General features: G+C 37.8%; 1 protein-coding gene across 2 annotated transcripts in view; it reads right to left on the bottom strand.

Annotated features, from left to right (window-relative positions):
• Nucleotides 1-6,728: 6,728 nt before the first annotated feature.
• Nucleotides 6,729-14,385, bottom strand: part of LOC126271915 (cysteine and histidine-rich protein 1 homolog) — a 44,514-nt gene continuing 36,857 nt past the window's right edge. Inside the window, exons 5-6 of one of the 2 annotated variants that reach the window (XM_049974307.1) lie at nucleotides 14,125-14,327; nucleotides 6,729-8,210 (exon numbers count right to left, since the gene is read on the bottom strand). In XM_049974307.1, the coding sequence (XP_049830264.1) occupies nucleotides 8,183-8,210; nucleotides 14,125-14,327 (231 nt within the window). In that variant the 3' untranslated portion in view covers nucleotides 6,729-8,182. Of the gene's footprint in view, nucleotides 8,211-14,124; nucleotides 14,328-14,385 lie in introns of those variants that run through there. The other variant, XR_007549157.1, reaches the window with a different exon arrangement.

The raw sequence follows: 14,385 nt of genomic DNA, 5'->3' as shown, positions 1-14,385 counted from the left end.
TGCAACTACTGAAAAGGCTGCTGCCCCTCTTCAGGAACCACACGTTTGTCTGGCCTCAACAGATACCCCTCCGTTGTGGTTGTACCTACGGTACGGCTATCTGTATCGCTGAGGCACGCAAACCTCCCCACCAACGGCCCATGGTTCATGGGTAGGCTGTACCTTAAATTTAAGGAATCGTCTAGATAACCCTGAATTAGCTCCCCATTACAAATCAGTCACCACTTCACTAGTTAACACAACATTAGGTGAAGTTACCCTTTTTTTCTACTTTGTCTTGGATAAGTTTAATTTCTCTCCACAGGTCATCTGTACCCTTCCTGCTATCATTAAGTTCGGAAGAAGGAATAGGCGATAAGTTCCCGGACGTTATTCTCTCGGTAACCTTTTGATCTATAATTTCTCCAAATTGTTCCTCCAAACTAATTACATTCAAAATATCGGAGTTAGCTATTTTCTCTTTGAAATTCCTTTCTACATTATCTACCAGTGTATTGACATCTGTAATTAATTATGCTTATCTACACTCCTCTACATTCTCTGTCTTACTTTGTTATATTTAAAATTGAACGAGTTTTCAAAAGATCTTAACTTTTCAATAAGTTCCCATTCTACATTATTACATTTGTCCTCAATGTCAAATTGTAACATTGTCAATAAATCTTGAAAAGTATCATTCTGTTTCTGACTAATGTCAGTAAACATATGATTTATATGAGTGGTCAAAGAATTTGTCAACTCGTTTAAATCTACTTTTAAATTCTCTACTTTATTACTTAAGGCATCGAATTCAGTCTTCAAAGCACCCATGCCTTCACATAGATTACTAAATTCATTGCTTTTAGATGACTTTGGCATTTAACAAACCTAAATTTGTCATTTATATATTAGTTTCACTCTGAGCATTTAATTGAGAATTTACTAAGTTTGACTTAAGACACAGAGTTTTGATTAAATTTATCAACTCAGCCCAGTCAGGCACTTCTTTGCTAATTTTCATGGCCATAGTGGGGTCTTGAGTTTCCCCAACCTGTTGTATATTTTCCGTATTTTTATATGTCTTAGCTCTGATAATTACACAATAACAGTTCACTCAACAGTATCTTGTACCACTTCCTACTAAAGTAATCAAGTTTCGTTTCACCCTCACCCGAATTCTCCTTGCGCAGGTGAGTGGACGTGGAAAGGCCGGGTCAGCACTGATGAACAGCAGCTGGTGCTGGCAGCACTGAATGTATGTTCATTTCCGCGTCTGCGTCCTTGTGATGTGTGAGAGAGCTGTATACTCCTCGTACTGGATGTTCTTAGCTGAAGTGTTCTACGCGTACTTCTTCCTAGACAAATATGTCAAAATTTTCTTTACTGTTTTTATCATGAATTTTTCATTTCTTCACAGTTTGTCAGTTTAAATTTTGCTCCATTGGATACTTGAACATATTCCAGTTTCTCAGAGTAATTTTCTTGTCTTATTATGTTTGGTTGCTATGGCAACAAGTAACAGCAGCTCTCAGTTTTTATTTCAAATTCCTGTTTTCTTGGTTCTTTCACACAGGTCAGCACAATGTAATAACTTAAAGTGCGAGTGAGGATCTGGGTTATATCGGCTTATTCCCCCAAACCACCTTTCACTTCTTTATGAGATGATGTACTTGGAATTTACAGCCACTCTTCTTTACTGAATAGCTGGCTGCTGGAAACCCTCTTCACTTCTTCTCCATCGAATAATGCTAGGTACAGGAATTTTTAGACACTCTCTACTTATGAAATAAGCAGACATACAAACTTTACTTTTCATAAAGTAATGATGTATTTGACCTCCACACACAATAAAAATTTCACTTTCCACATGAAGATGTAACCCCCTGCAAGTCTTTCGTACAGTCAGACGTTAGAAATTGAGTTACAGTAAAATGAAAGTTGGCACTAATACCATAACCTTCTTTTTACATGAATCATAAAATGAGTCTTGCCTGTAACAAGGTTACATCAAGAGTCTCCTAGAGTACTTTTTCAACTGTTCTTGTTTTAATAACAATAGTCAATGACACAATAAGCACAGAGCTGCAGATAAACTCCATGGTTCTTCCTTACACACTCACTAAAACATGTATGGATTGCCTGATGGGTACTTGTCTGTGCTGTCCGACTGCCGCATCTACTTTCTTCCTGCAACTGATTTTAAACCTGCACACACAAACATGTGACGCACAGTAGGTAGGATTCTGCCATCCCACACTCGTATCCAGAATATCGTGTGTTCGAGGCGGTAGAAGGCTGAGTGGTTCTAGAATTTACAAAGAAATTCTTGAATCACTAAAATATCACTTCAAAATTAAATGTGCTAAATTTCCGACTGAAAGAGAAAAATTGCAATATTCCAACCATGATATGTACAGTAAATAGTTTTCAGAGGAAAAAAATTATGGAGTGCACATTTAAAAGAAATTTCCTATCACACTTTCCAGCTTTTGATTCAATTATGGAAACACTAAATGTTATCAAATGTGATTATATCTATATGTAGTCAAGCATCATGAATCCTAGTCACAGAATTTAGTAACAGGTTAAGCCAGTTTTCAACACTTGAACCAGTGATTATGTTTCCCAGTCACCCTTTCTTTTGTGTTGACATTACAGAACTTGGAGGTAGGCTACGTCAGATCTTTGGAAATTGTAATCTTGAAGAACTAGTAACAGAGATTTTAAATCTTCATGCTTTGCAGCTTCTGGACTCTAGGGGACAGGAATAAATATCCCATGATTTGTTAGTGTTACTTTAAAAACTTTATTCTTGTTTTGGTCCAACATTTCTGCAAGATCACATTCGCATCTATGATCATCATAAAGAACAAACTTAATATTATTTGTGTAAGGTATAAATCTAATAATTTTAATTATAATTCTTTTAAATACTTTGACAGCATTAGTAAAATAGTGACTGTGATGGCAACAGTGCCCACACCATCTTATGCAGGAGTTAAATGTGCCCAAGCACATTAGAAAGTTGGACAGCACTGGTATTCATGTCACGAAGAAAACTTAAGCTTCCTTCTGTATTAGATATCTGTTAAATTAGCTAGTGTAGGGGTATGGTGTAATTAATAGTAATTTAACAAGCCCTCCTATTGGTTCTTTAGTTAATTCTAAAATTTTGTTCATTTCAACTACACTATATCCCCGTTTTTACGTTCCTTGAATTAACGTTTTCCCGCCATTTAAGACATTTTTTTAATGCTCCCTTCAAATTTCCTATGTCACAATGTCAATTCACACCGGTTTTTACGTTAACACATCAGTAATTTTTCCGCGATTTACATTTTATGAAACAATGTTCGTGGAGGAAAAAAACTGGCATGACTGATATAAAATGATGCAAGCACTGTTTTAGCCTTCAAGTAATGTTTACATACGTTTAACTTTCTTGGCACCACAGTGCTCTACTCAGCAAATCTTAGGTCGGAAAAAAACTCGATTTTTGTTCTGCTGCCAACCACAACTCGGTGTGGTGGCTGATGGGAGTAACTATTTCGATAGAAGTCGGAAGAACACACAACTTCTGAGGAACGTTCATATGATTAAAGTCGAAACCAACTTTATCTGTTGGTACTGTGTGCTACAATAAGTATTACCCTTACTTTACTGTATCCCCATCGTTTTGGTCTTAACTTCACCCTGTGATCATGATCACATACAGAAGATAGCCATTTTCCAGTATTTGTAACTTGCTAATATATGGTAGTTTCTTTTATGGTATGTATACACATTGCACAGTGTTGTTTGCTCTCTAAGTCTGGAAACACGAGAAGCCTGTTCCTACAACCAAAGTGAGTCGATTTCAGTCGACACAGCTACTCTCGATAACTGCCATGCGAAGAGTTAGCGTTTGTTACTTTGTTTGTGTGTTCATGGCCTTGTGTGAAGTGATCAAAGTCTGTGGTTAGTTTTTCTTTCACATAGTTGTCTTCTGCCACTGTTTAGGATGGAAAATGCCAGTACTGCTAAAAGAGACAGGAAAACCCTTTCTATGGAAGAAGAAGTAAAAATTATGGAAAGAGTTGATGCTGACTGTGGAACACTTGTTGTATTAGTGGAGAGTTTAGGAATATTAGTATCGACATTGAACACTATCGTGAAAAACAGAGACTATTTTTCAAAGTGTAAGCAACAGTGGGCCAAATTCCAAAAAAATGAAATATGCTAGTTATTCAAAATACACAGAACTGGAAGATATTACGAAGAACTGGTTTCGGGCAGCATGTGTGTCGAATATTCCAATAAATGGTGTGATGATGTGCAAAAAGGTGCTGAAAGTCGCCAGTGTGCTTGGCATCAAGGACTTCACAGCATCAAATGGGTGGACAGATAGATTCAAGAAGCGGTACAACAATGTAGTGTACAAAACTGTACGTAGCGAAGAAAACAGTGTGGACATAAAATCTGTTACAGAATGGCAAGTCACAGGAACTTTTGAAACTGTGTAAACCGAAGGATATCTTCAATATTGACAAAACAGGTCTCTTTTACAGTGTATTGCCAAATAAAATGCTTGTCTTTAAAGGCGAAAACTGCCATGGAGGTAAACACAGCAAAGTTCGCCTGACAGTAATGTTAGGCACGAACGCAGATGGTTCCGAAAAAATTAAACCATTTGTGACTGGCAAATCTAAAAAACCATGGTGTTTCAAAAATGTAAAAACGCTACCAACGAACTACAGTGCCAACAAAAAAGCGAGGATGACATCATAATTATTTGAGAAACAATTACATTGTCTTGGTGCAAAAATGGGTACTCACAACAGAAAAATTCTCCTGTTAGTGGATTGTTCCCATGTGCATCCCAGGAATATAAGGCTACATAATGTGCAATCAGTGCTTCTGCCACCAAACTGCACAAGCCTTTGGATCTGGGTATCATCCATGCCTTCAAAACGTACTATGGGAAGGCGATTGTGCTGAAGGAATCAACTTTGATGGAAGTTGGGAAAGACTCAACCTCCTTTAGAGAGTCAATTTTAGATGCTTTGTGTTATATTTCGATGGCATGGACAGGAGTTACAGTGGCAACCATCTCCAATTGCTTCCGAAAAGTGGGATTCATCGAAGCTGATGACAGAAATAGATCTGATGCACCAGATGTGAGTGTTAGTGACAACGGTGAAGAACCTTAATCATGGGAAAAGCTGCAGCTTCAGCATCCGGTTCACGATTTTTTACACATTGACTGTGACATTGTCACTGTGGAAAGTGTTTCTTTTGACGACATTATCGACTTTCACATACAAGAAAACTCAGAAAGCAACAGTGATAGTAATGAGGACAACGAGGTTCCCTCATTCGCAGTTGTTAATGCAGCAGTGGAAACAATTAAAAAATATACTTCAGCTGCAAATGTTAATGACCAAGTTTTCCATTGTGTTTATGAACTCGAAAACCACATTAGAAAAATTCATCAGACAAAACTAAAACAAACCACAATTTTGCGTTTTTTTGTCAAAAAGTACTAACTACTGTACCCATTTGTTAATGTCGCATATATAGACCAACCAAATTAAATGTCAGTATAATAAATATAAATGGCATATTAATGTTTTGTAAATGTGTACTTAAAATGCTTAGGTGTAATATGGTTTCCTTCCCTGTAATTTTGGCTGTGGATTCAGATTGATCTCTATTATAACCCCGGTGTCTACATTGATATGAAAGTGTCAGTTTGGCTGGGAGCTGACTAAGTCAGTGAGTGTGAAATAAAGACTGCAGTGACATATTAATCTGTAGTGTAATGCCATAGTTAACGCGCTTTACGATATTTCACGCACCTATATATACAAAATCAAAAGCAGCAAGACAAAGGGAAGGCGCTATATACATCTGCTGACATCACTTTCGCAGGAAAGTTACACTAAAAATGATGCAGTTTAGAGAGATCTTTAATGCAGTATTCACTTGACATGCACTTTTCATAGTCATAAAGTATAAATACTACAACTGCCAGCTGCATTGCTTTAACTTTGAAAACACGTAAATCAACATAGTGGCTGCGTTGTTTGTGTTATTTTTAATGCAATTTGTTGTGCTAAAGTCTCTGTGACTGTCACGTCATCTGCTAAACATAGCACTAAATTCAAATAACCTTTAATAAAAATAAACATTCCCTGATGAGTATTTTTTTGCCTATTATCTACATATATCATACAAAACTACAAAAATGGAAAGGGGGCCCCATACACAACCAGTGAAACTTTCACATTTTCCCACAGTTTATGCCGTTTTTTTTTCAAGTCCCTTGAAAAGTGTAAAAGCAAGGTTTTACTGTACTTTGGATGTCTGATGTTATTAGTCAACATTACATTTCTTTGTTATTGGCAATGTTTCTGACAATAATGTAACCAGGAGAAAATTTCATAGTTTGATTAAGGAAATAACATATTTAGTTTAGACTAATATACTTATGAATCATCTGTTACAAAAAGTAACATAAAAAACTATGCAATAATTACTTTGTTCAAACATAAAATTGCACAGTGTCTAAAAACTACATTTACACCTCACCAGGCTCAGGTGAAACATACATGAACGTATAGAATTGTTCAAACTACTGGCAGAATAACACTCTTTCAAATGTATTACTTTCTTCCAACCCGACACTAAATACTACAGGAAAGTATTAATGGAGGTTGAGGCAGCATGAGAGAATTGGAATCAGGCATTGTTAAATCAAGAAATTAAGCTACGATATTATGAAATTTTTTTGAAAGATAAGCACAAACAAAATATTTTAATATTGTTAAGATATTATGCATTATAACTCAGACCCTTTGCAGTGTCAAACGAGTTTCTTCACTTTGCAGCCTGATAACTGATTAAACATTATGTTATTGGCTTCTCAACAATTTCAACTTCTGAAAACTTTCAAATTGTAAACAACTCTCAGTCACTGCTAAAAAAAAAATTAAAAAAAAAATTTAAATGTGTTTTCTGTAAACTTTCATATGGTGCAAAGTATTTACTTGCCACCAGATGTCAAGTGTGACAGTTTTTTACTAACAAACTACCTCTTACAAATTATTAATCAGAACATTACTACTTCTCAAATAATAATTACTTGCTGTTGTGTGGTCTTGTCAGCTGTACTGGCTAACGATAACTTTGAAAATGTTACACTCAAGCTACATGACTGATCTCCCAAATTAGTTAGCTGTGTAACTGTGAATTGGACAACTGTTTGAATTTTCATGTGAAAGTGGAAACAGTTTTTGAGGATGTACTCTGCAGCAACATAACCAAAAAAACAATAGTAGGCATGGACATAAGGAATTAAATAAACCTTTACACTACAGTTAAATGTTACTACATTCAATGAATCCAATAATTTGTAAAGTAGTTTGGGCAATTACAATGTTTCTATACTTTTTGTTGTCTCTCACTTTCTAATTTTTAATAATGCACAGTGAGAAAATAAATTATTAGGTTTCCTCAAGAACTGTGTGTGATGTAAAAAAACTGGATAGTTATAATGAATGACAAGCAAAGTAGATGCATGTACAAGGATCTTATGTTTACAACAGTAATTTTTTTCAGTAGACTGTAGAAATTCACAGTGTCATTACATCAATTGTATGTTACATTATTAATATATGCCTGTGCCACAATTATAAACAATCATTAACAACAAGTAAACACATAACATAAAATTAGAATTTATCACACACAAAAGAAAAAAATAGTGACTTTGGTTATATTCATCCTGCATCACAATAAATAAATCAGATCACATGTATAGGAATTCAGAAGGAAACACTTAATGGAATATTCCTTGTAAAAATACTCAGTAAAATAAACTGATATTAAGAAAAGCTGCAAAGGATTCTTTAGCATATATCCTTGAAATACATTTAAAATTATTTAAAAAAGTTCTTAAGTTTCACATCACTACAATCACAGTAACTAAGTAGATTATTAGCAAAAGAATATTGCTATAATTTTTTATTTCTTCAAAAAATTTGAGTAATTCTTGATTAAGAGTCACTAACAACAGACACTATAGATGTTAATATGAAATATACAACCAAGCTAACTAGTTCACAACAAACAATAAACTACAGGCATGAAAAGCAACATCTGAAGCACAGGTGTGCTGAAACCACCTACAATTTCTTCAACAGCATTCTGTGTCCAGTAACTGCTACTTCGACATCACAAACATGATCAACCTGTGGAAAAAAAAGTGTGTTATGACAACATGGCATTTTTAAAAACTAAATCACTTCAACACAATATGATACACTAAAGTAATGTATGAGGTTAAGTCAATGATTAACCGCAATTTAGTTATATATTTGTTTATTTTGGTAATACTGTTGTTTGACATTGATGACGCAGCTTTGTTTATTTGTTGTTATATATTTGCAATGTTCAAGCTGCTAGATTAGTTTCATTATCGCTGTCATGCTGTTAATCACGGCTGCTCCGCTGTCTATTTGCACCAAAGAAGAGCAAAGTCCAGTGATCCGTCGTTTGTGGTCAGAAGGTGTATCAGGGGCTGAAATTCATCGAAGACTTTTGGTACCTTAAGGGAACAGTGTTTTGCCACAGTGGAGTGTCTACGAATGGAATGAAAAATTCCGAAATGGTCACTCAAGTGTTATGCATGATGAAGGAGCCGGATGACCATTTACCATCACAAATGAAGATAGCATTGAGTGTTCGAGTCAAATGATTCTCTAAGATAGACAATTAACTAATGACAAAGTGGCACATCGTCTGCAAATTCGTCATGCTTCTGCCTACAAAATCATCCACAACAGACTTGGATTTCCCAAAACAACTCACACAATTGCATAAACAAATACACTTGGACATCTGCAAAAAAGCAATTGGATTGCTATGGTAATGAAGGGGACAACCTCTCAGACAGGATGATTACTGGTGACGAAACATAGCTCCATCATTACGAGTCAGAGTAAAGCAGAGTACTAAATGGAAACATCCAAATTTGCTGTGCAAGAAAAAGTTTAAGACCCAACCGTCTGCAGGAAAACTGATGCTTACGGTTTTTTGGGATGCGCAACGTCCAGTATTGGAACATTATGGGGAAAGGGGCACAATAAAAAGTGTAAGTTACAGTGAGATGCTTACTGCAAGGCAAAAGCCTGCAATTTGAAGCCAACGCCGAGGACTGCTGTCAAAAGATGATGTGTTGTTGCACGACAATGCCCGTCCACATACTGCTGCCCTCACTGCTGAAATGCTCCAGAAACTAAAATTTGAAGTACTGGATCATTCTCTGCATAGTCCCGATCTTGCCCCTTCTGACTACCGTATTTACTCGAATCTAAGCTACACTTTTTTCCGTTTTTTTGTAATCCAAAAAACCACCTGCAGCTTAAAATAGAGTGCAAAGAAAGCAGAAGTTCTGAAAACTGTTGGTAGGGCCGTCACAACTAACTTCTGCCGTACTGTTCATCTTCGAATGTAGCAGCATTTCAATGTACTACAAAAATCTGACTGGCAAGACTGAGTGGGAAGTTTGTCAATATGGCCAACTCTACGTTCTGAATTTTTTCCTGTCTGTGAGAAGAGATGGTTGCTAATAGGAACTTTTATGAACTGTGAATCACATGCAGTATTCTCTTCACCATAAGAATAATACGAATATAAACATTTTGCCATGTATAGTTTCGTGTTTGCTGCTATCATTTAAATCCTGTCTGCCTAATAAACTATGAAACTAGAGTGAGACAACAGCAAACGCGGAAGAATATACATATCATATCATGTTTATATTCGTGTTATTCTTATGCCTAACAGTGATACAGTCAGAAATGAAACACGGCAATTTTTAAATCTAAGATGGCTCTAATTTCTGTGCAGAAAGCTGTGTACTAAAGAAGTGACTACAAAGATTTTCAACCGAAGAAAATTTTTTCGCTAAACTCTCGTTCAGAATTTCTACCATATGCAGTATATTATTTGGTTCTTGTTGATCATTATCAAAGGAAGCAGCAGTGTAAGTACTAACAAATAGCAGTCTCTTGCCATTGTTTCACTAATGAGATGATTCCTCTCTCTCTCTCTCTCTCTCTCTCTCTCTCTCTCTCTCTCTCTTTTAATTGTAAACGGCTGAAGTGTGCACAAAAGCAAGCCATGCCGCGAATGGCAACAGGCCGTAAACACTCATTATCAGAATGCAACAAACAGTGCATGACACAGTACAGTAATGCATTTTCAGCTTAAAGTGACGTAAACACCTAAAACAAAGGGAACGGCGCATATCAGATCAAAGAAAAATAAACAATCAATTCAAACCAGACGAAGCATGTGAAAAAGGAAGGGTACCTGTATAAATACGGATGGAGCGCCTGACGCATAGCAATTGTTACCTGGTAAAGCTTAACTGCTAAGTTTACGACTCGAACCAAACTACTGTAGCTGTATCATCATTCATTCAACCTAAATTGTGTCTCATATTACAATGGACCAACATTGTTTCGATTTGGAGGTGCGGCCTAAAATTTTTCTCTCCCCTCGAATTTCAAGTCTGAAATTTCAGGTGCGGCTTAGATTCGAGTAAATACGGTATCACTTGTTTGGCCCAATCAAACAGGCATTAAGGGGCCATCGATTTGCCTTGGATGATGTAGTGAAAGAAGAGCATTCCTGGCTCACAGCTCAACCGAGGACCTTTTTTTTTATGAGGGCATCAGGAAGCTTGTAAAACAAGCGACCAAGTGCGTTGAAACACAAGGACACTATGTCGAAAAATGATTATCTTGTAAGTTTCCTATTTGATTACAATAACATTTTATAACTACATTGCAGATAATAATTGATTAAATAACCAGAAGAAAACAACTGAATCTCAAAATGGATGCATCAAAGTCACACTTTTGCACTGAGACTTCATTTGTTTAATTGACCCTGACGATCACCATGCTGCTAGGATATAGGAAAACCACCAGAACACAACAGCCCCCCCCCTTCCCCCCCCCCCTCTCCACCAAGGTCGATGGAGATTTAACGATTTTTTAAATCCTTGTAGTGGTTGATTTATGTGGGTATGCACCGATACAGTGTACTGGTACCTCTGATGAAACTAAAGACCTAGGAAGCTCACTGAGGCTTTTTGCGAATGGTGGTATATCGAGAGGTTGTAACAATGGAAAATTGTACTGAAATGCAGGAGGATCTGCAGCGAATTGATGGATGGTGCTGGGAATGGCAATTGAATCTCAATGTAGACAAGTGTAATGTGCTGTGAATACATAGAAAGAAAGATACCTTCTCATTTAGCTACAATATAGCAGGTCAGCAACTGGAAGCAGTTAATTCCATAAATTATCTGGGAGTATGCATTAAGAGTGATTTAAATTGGAATGATGATATAAAGTTGATCGTTGGTAAAGCAGATGCCAGACTGAGATTCATTGGAAGAATCCTAAGGAAATGCAATCCAAAAACAAAGGAAGTAGGTTACAGTACACTTGTTCGCCCACTGCTTGAATACTGCTCAGCAGTGTGGGATCTGTACCAGATAGGGTTGATAGAAGAGAGAGAGAGAGAAGATCCACCGGAGAGCAGTGCGCTTCATTACAGGATCATTTAGTAATCGCGAAAACGTTATGGAGATGATAGGTAAACTCCAGTGGACGACTCTGCAGGAGAGACGCTCAGTAGCTCGGTACGGGCTTTTGTTGAAGTTTCGAGAACATACCTTCACCGAGGAGTCAAGCAGTATATTGCTCCCTCCTACGTATATCTCGCGAAGAGACCATGAGGATAAAATCAGAGCGATTAGAGCCCACACAGAAGCATACCGACAATCCTTCTTTCCACGTACAATACGAGACTGGAATAGAAGGGAGAACCGATAGAGGTACTCAAGGCACCCTCCGCCACACACCGTCAGGTGGTTGTGGAGTATGGACGTAGATGTAGGTGTAAGTGAGGAGAGAATGATAGGCTGAGGAAGGCTGCAAGGGGACGACTAATCACTCAGACCCGGGGTAAGACGGACTCACCTATACTGAGAATTAGTGTAGAAAAAGATACGTCCTCACTACAGGTGGGTCCCATCATCCTGGGCTGAGTGAACTGGCCTTCCCTTTTAACCACCTTCAACCTGTCCCCCATCTGCCCCTGAGGATGGAACTATTACTGACAGTACAACACATTTTGCCTCCTGAAGTCAAGATCTGGTCAGCTACAAGTCTCAAATCATTACTTATCTCAGATGAATTTTCTTTTAATAAAAGCAAAATTAATGGAAAGACAAGGGGGGAAAAAAAGACTTGAATATTGCTGGCTGGGTGGAAAGAACCAAACAAATGGTGTACAGCATGTTCCCATCTGTGAAGTTCTCAGTAACTGGTATCAGAAGAATCCAGACAGTCCATGTGTCAAAATGGCTCCAAGATTACACACAAGCTCTATCGTGCAAAGCATACTCTTGATGTGGGCACTGTGTATTGCCTGTGTATACACTGCATGACAAAAAAAGTGAAGCATCCAGAAGACATGATCAGATGTCAGTCAATGTAACTTTGTAAAAGTTTTGTTAACAGGCCTCATAAGATGTATAAGGTGTGAACAGTGACAGGTGTTTGAGTGATCACTATGAAAGGCATGGAGATGTTTAGTACTTGTGTGAGACAGCATTATAAGAACCTGACAGAGTTTGAAAGTGCCTCATTGTGGGTCTTAATTTGGCTGGCTGGTCAAATTGTGCAATATCCAGTGTTGTGTGACATTCAGGTGTGACAGTCGCCCGATGCCAGACAGCATCATCAAGGTTCTGTTTGACCGCATCTGATCACCAGAAAGGAAGATCATCATAATGTAAACCAAGCATATCTGTGCCTGCTATCCCAAAACAAGTAATGGACTCCCTGTAATGTTCCATGTCATTCCATTGTACTTGGAGAGAAACTAACAGCAACCAGACTAGGAAATTCTCATCCAATGTGTAAAGGAATCATAGTTTTGCACTACCACAGCCCATATGGCAGTGACATGGGGAAAGGTTCAATTCTTTCAATGTTTTGGAGAGGAACAGTGACGTTATTCCTGGCATAATGGTGTAGGAGGCAATGACTTCAGGGCACTGCTGGTAGTGATGACACAGCAGTATGTCATGGGCATCCCGCAGTCTCATGTGGCAGTACTTGGTGCCATTTTTCAACAGGACAATGCTCGTCCACACCTACTACATGTCTCTCTGAACTGTCTGCATTATGTTTAGGTACAGATCTGCCCCCAACAGAAAGTGTGTGATCAGCTTGGATGTCAACAAGGCAGATGTAGACTGTGACCATAATTGAGTAGTTACGAAAAGCAGATTCAAACTGAAGGAATTTCCGAACGGTAGGAAATCAAGGACATGGGGCATGGAAGTTAAAGGAATCAGAGTTTGTTTAGAGTTTGAGGGAGGCATAAGGCAATGTTGGGCTGAAACGGGGGGAAAGGAATACAACAGAAAACAAATGACTAACTTTGAGAGAGGAAATAGGGAAGGCAGGAGAAGATCACAAAGATAAAAAGACAAGGCCTTGGAGAAATCGCTGGATAACTCATTTTATTGAACCTGAATGATGACAGAATAAAATATAAAAATGCAGCAAATGAATCAGTGAAAAAGGAATAAAAAAATTAGTTTTACAGAAAGTGCAAAATTGCTGAACAGGAATGGATAGAGGACTCTGTCCCAGTGTTGGTATCCCCAGACGTCAGTCAGTTACAAAACATGTGTGTCAACTTGCTGAAAGAGTGGATACAACAGCTTCATGACCCTTCCCACCCAAATTGTTACATGCATCTAGGCCACCGACAGCACATGGTACAGTGATTTGTCAGCTCTGACTGCATACTCCAGACTTTTTTTTAATTAATCAGTTTTCTTGTTTTTTGTGTTATGGAGGGACAGGAAATGGAATTGGGGGGGGGGGGGGGGAGATCCATTCTATGTTGTGTAGGGAATAGAGTAGGTCAGATGGTCATTTCAGGGCACAACTTAGGAAAAAATCCTAGCCCTGTTGATTAAGTTTGTTCAGGCATGACGGTCATTACTGATCCATATGGCTTCCCATTTTACATAGAGCTATTAATGTGAACAATATTGAATGTGTTTACCTGAAGTTGATAGCCTTCGCAGCCAGTAAACGGTTGCATTCTGCAGTATCTGGCAATGGAAGCTGAACATACGGACTTTCATTTTCCTGATCAGTAAACTCGAATTTGTGAATCTTGGGACTCACTTTCATGTCACCAAAAGGACCTCGCAATATTAAAAAGTGGGTGGTCAGAGGACATGCTGTCTTGGTTTTCAGGATCAGCTGCAGTTGAATACAAAACATCCATCAGCAGTAGCAAATAACTTTCTTGTAAAAAGAT

This window comes from Schistocerca gregaria, chromosome 5 (assembly GCF_023897955.1).
Source record: "Schistocerca gregaria isolate iqSchGreg1 chromosome 5, iqSchGreg1.2, whole genome shotgun sequence".
NCBI classification, from domain to species: domain Eukaryota; kingdom Metazoa; phylum Arthropoda; class Insecta; order Orthoptera; family Acrididae; genus Schistocerca; species Schistocerca gregaria.
The sequence above is the reverse complement of the archived record's forward strand: the minus strand, read 5'-3'. Positions and strand labels throughout refer to the sequence as shown.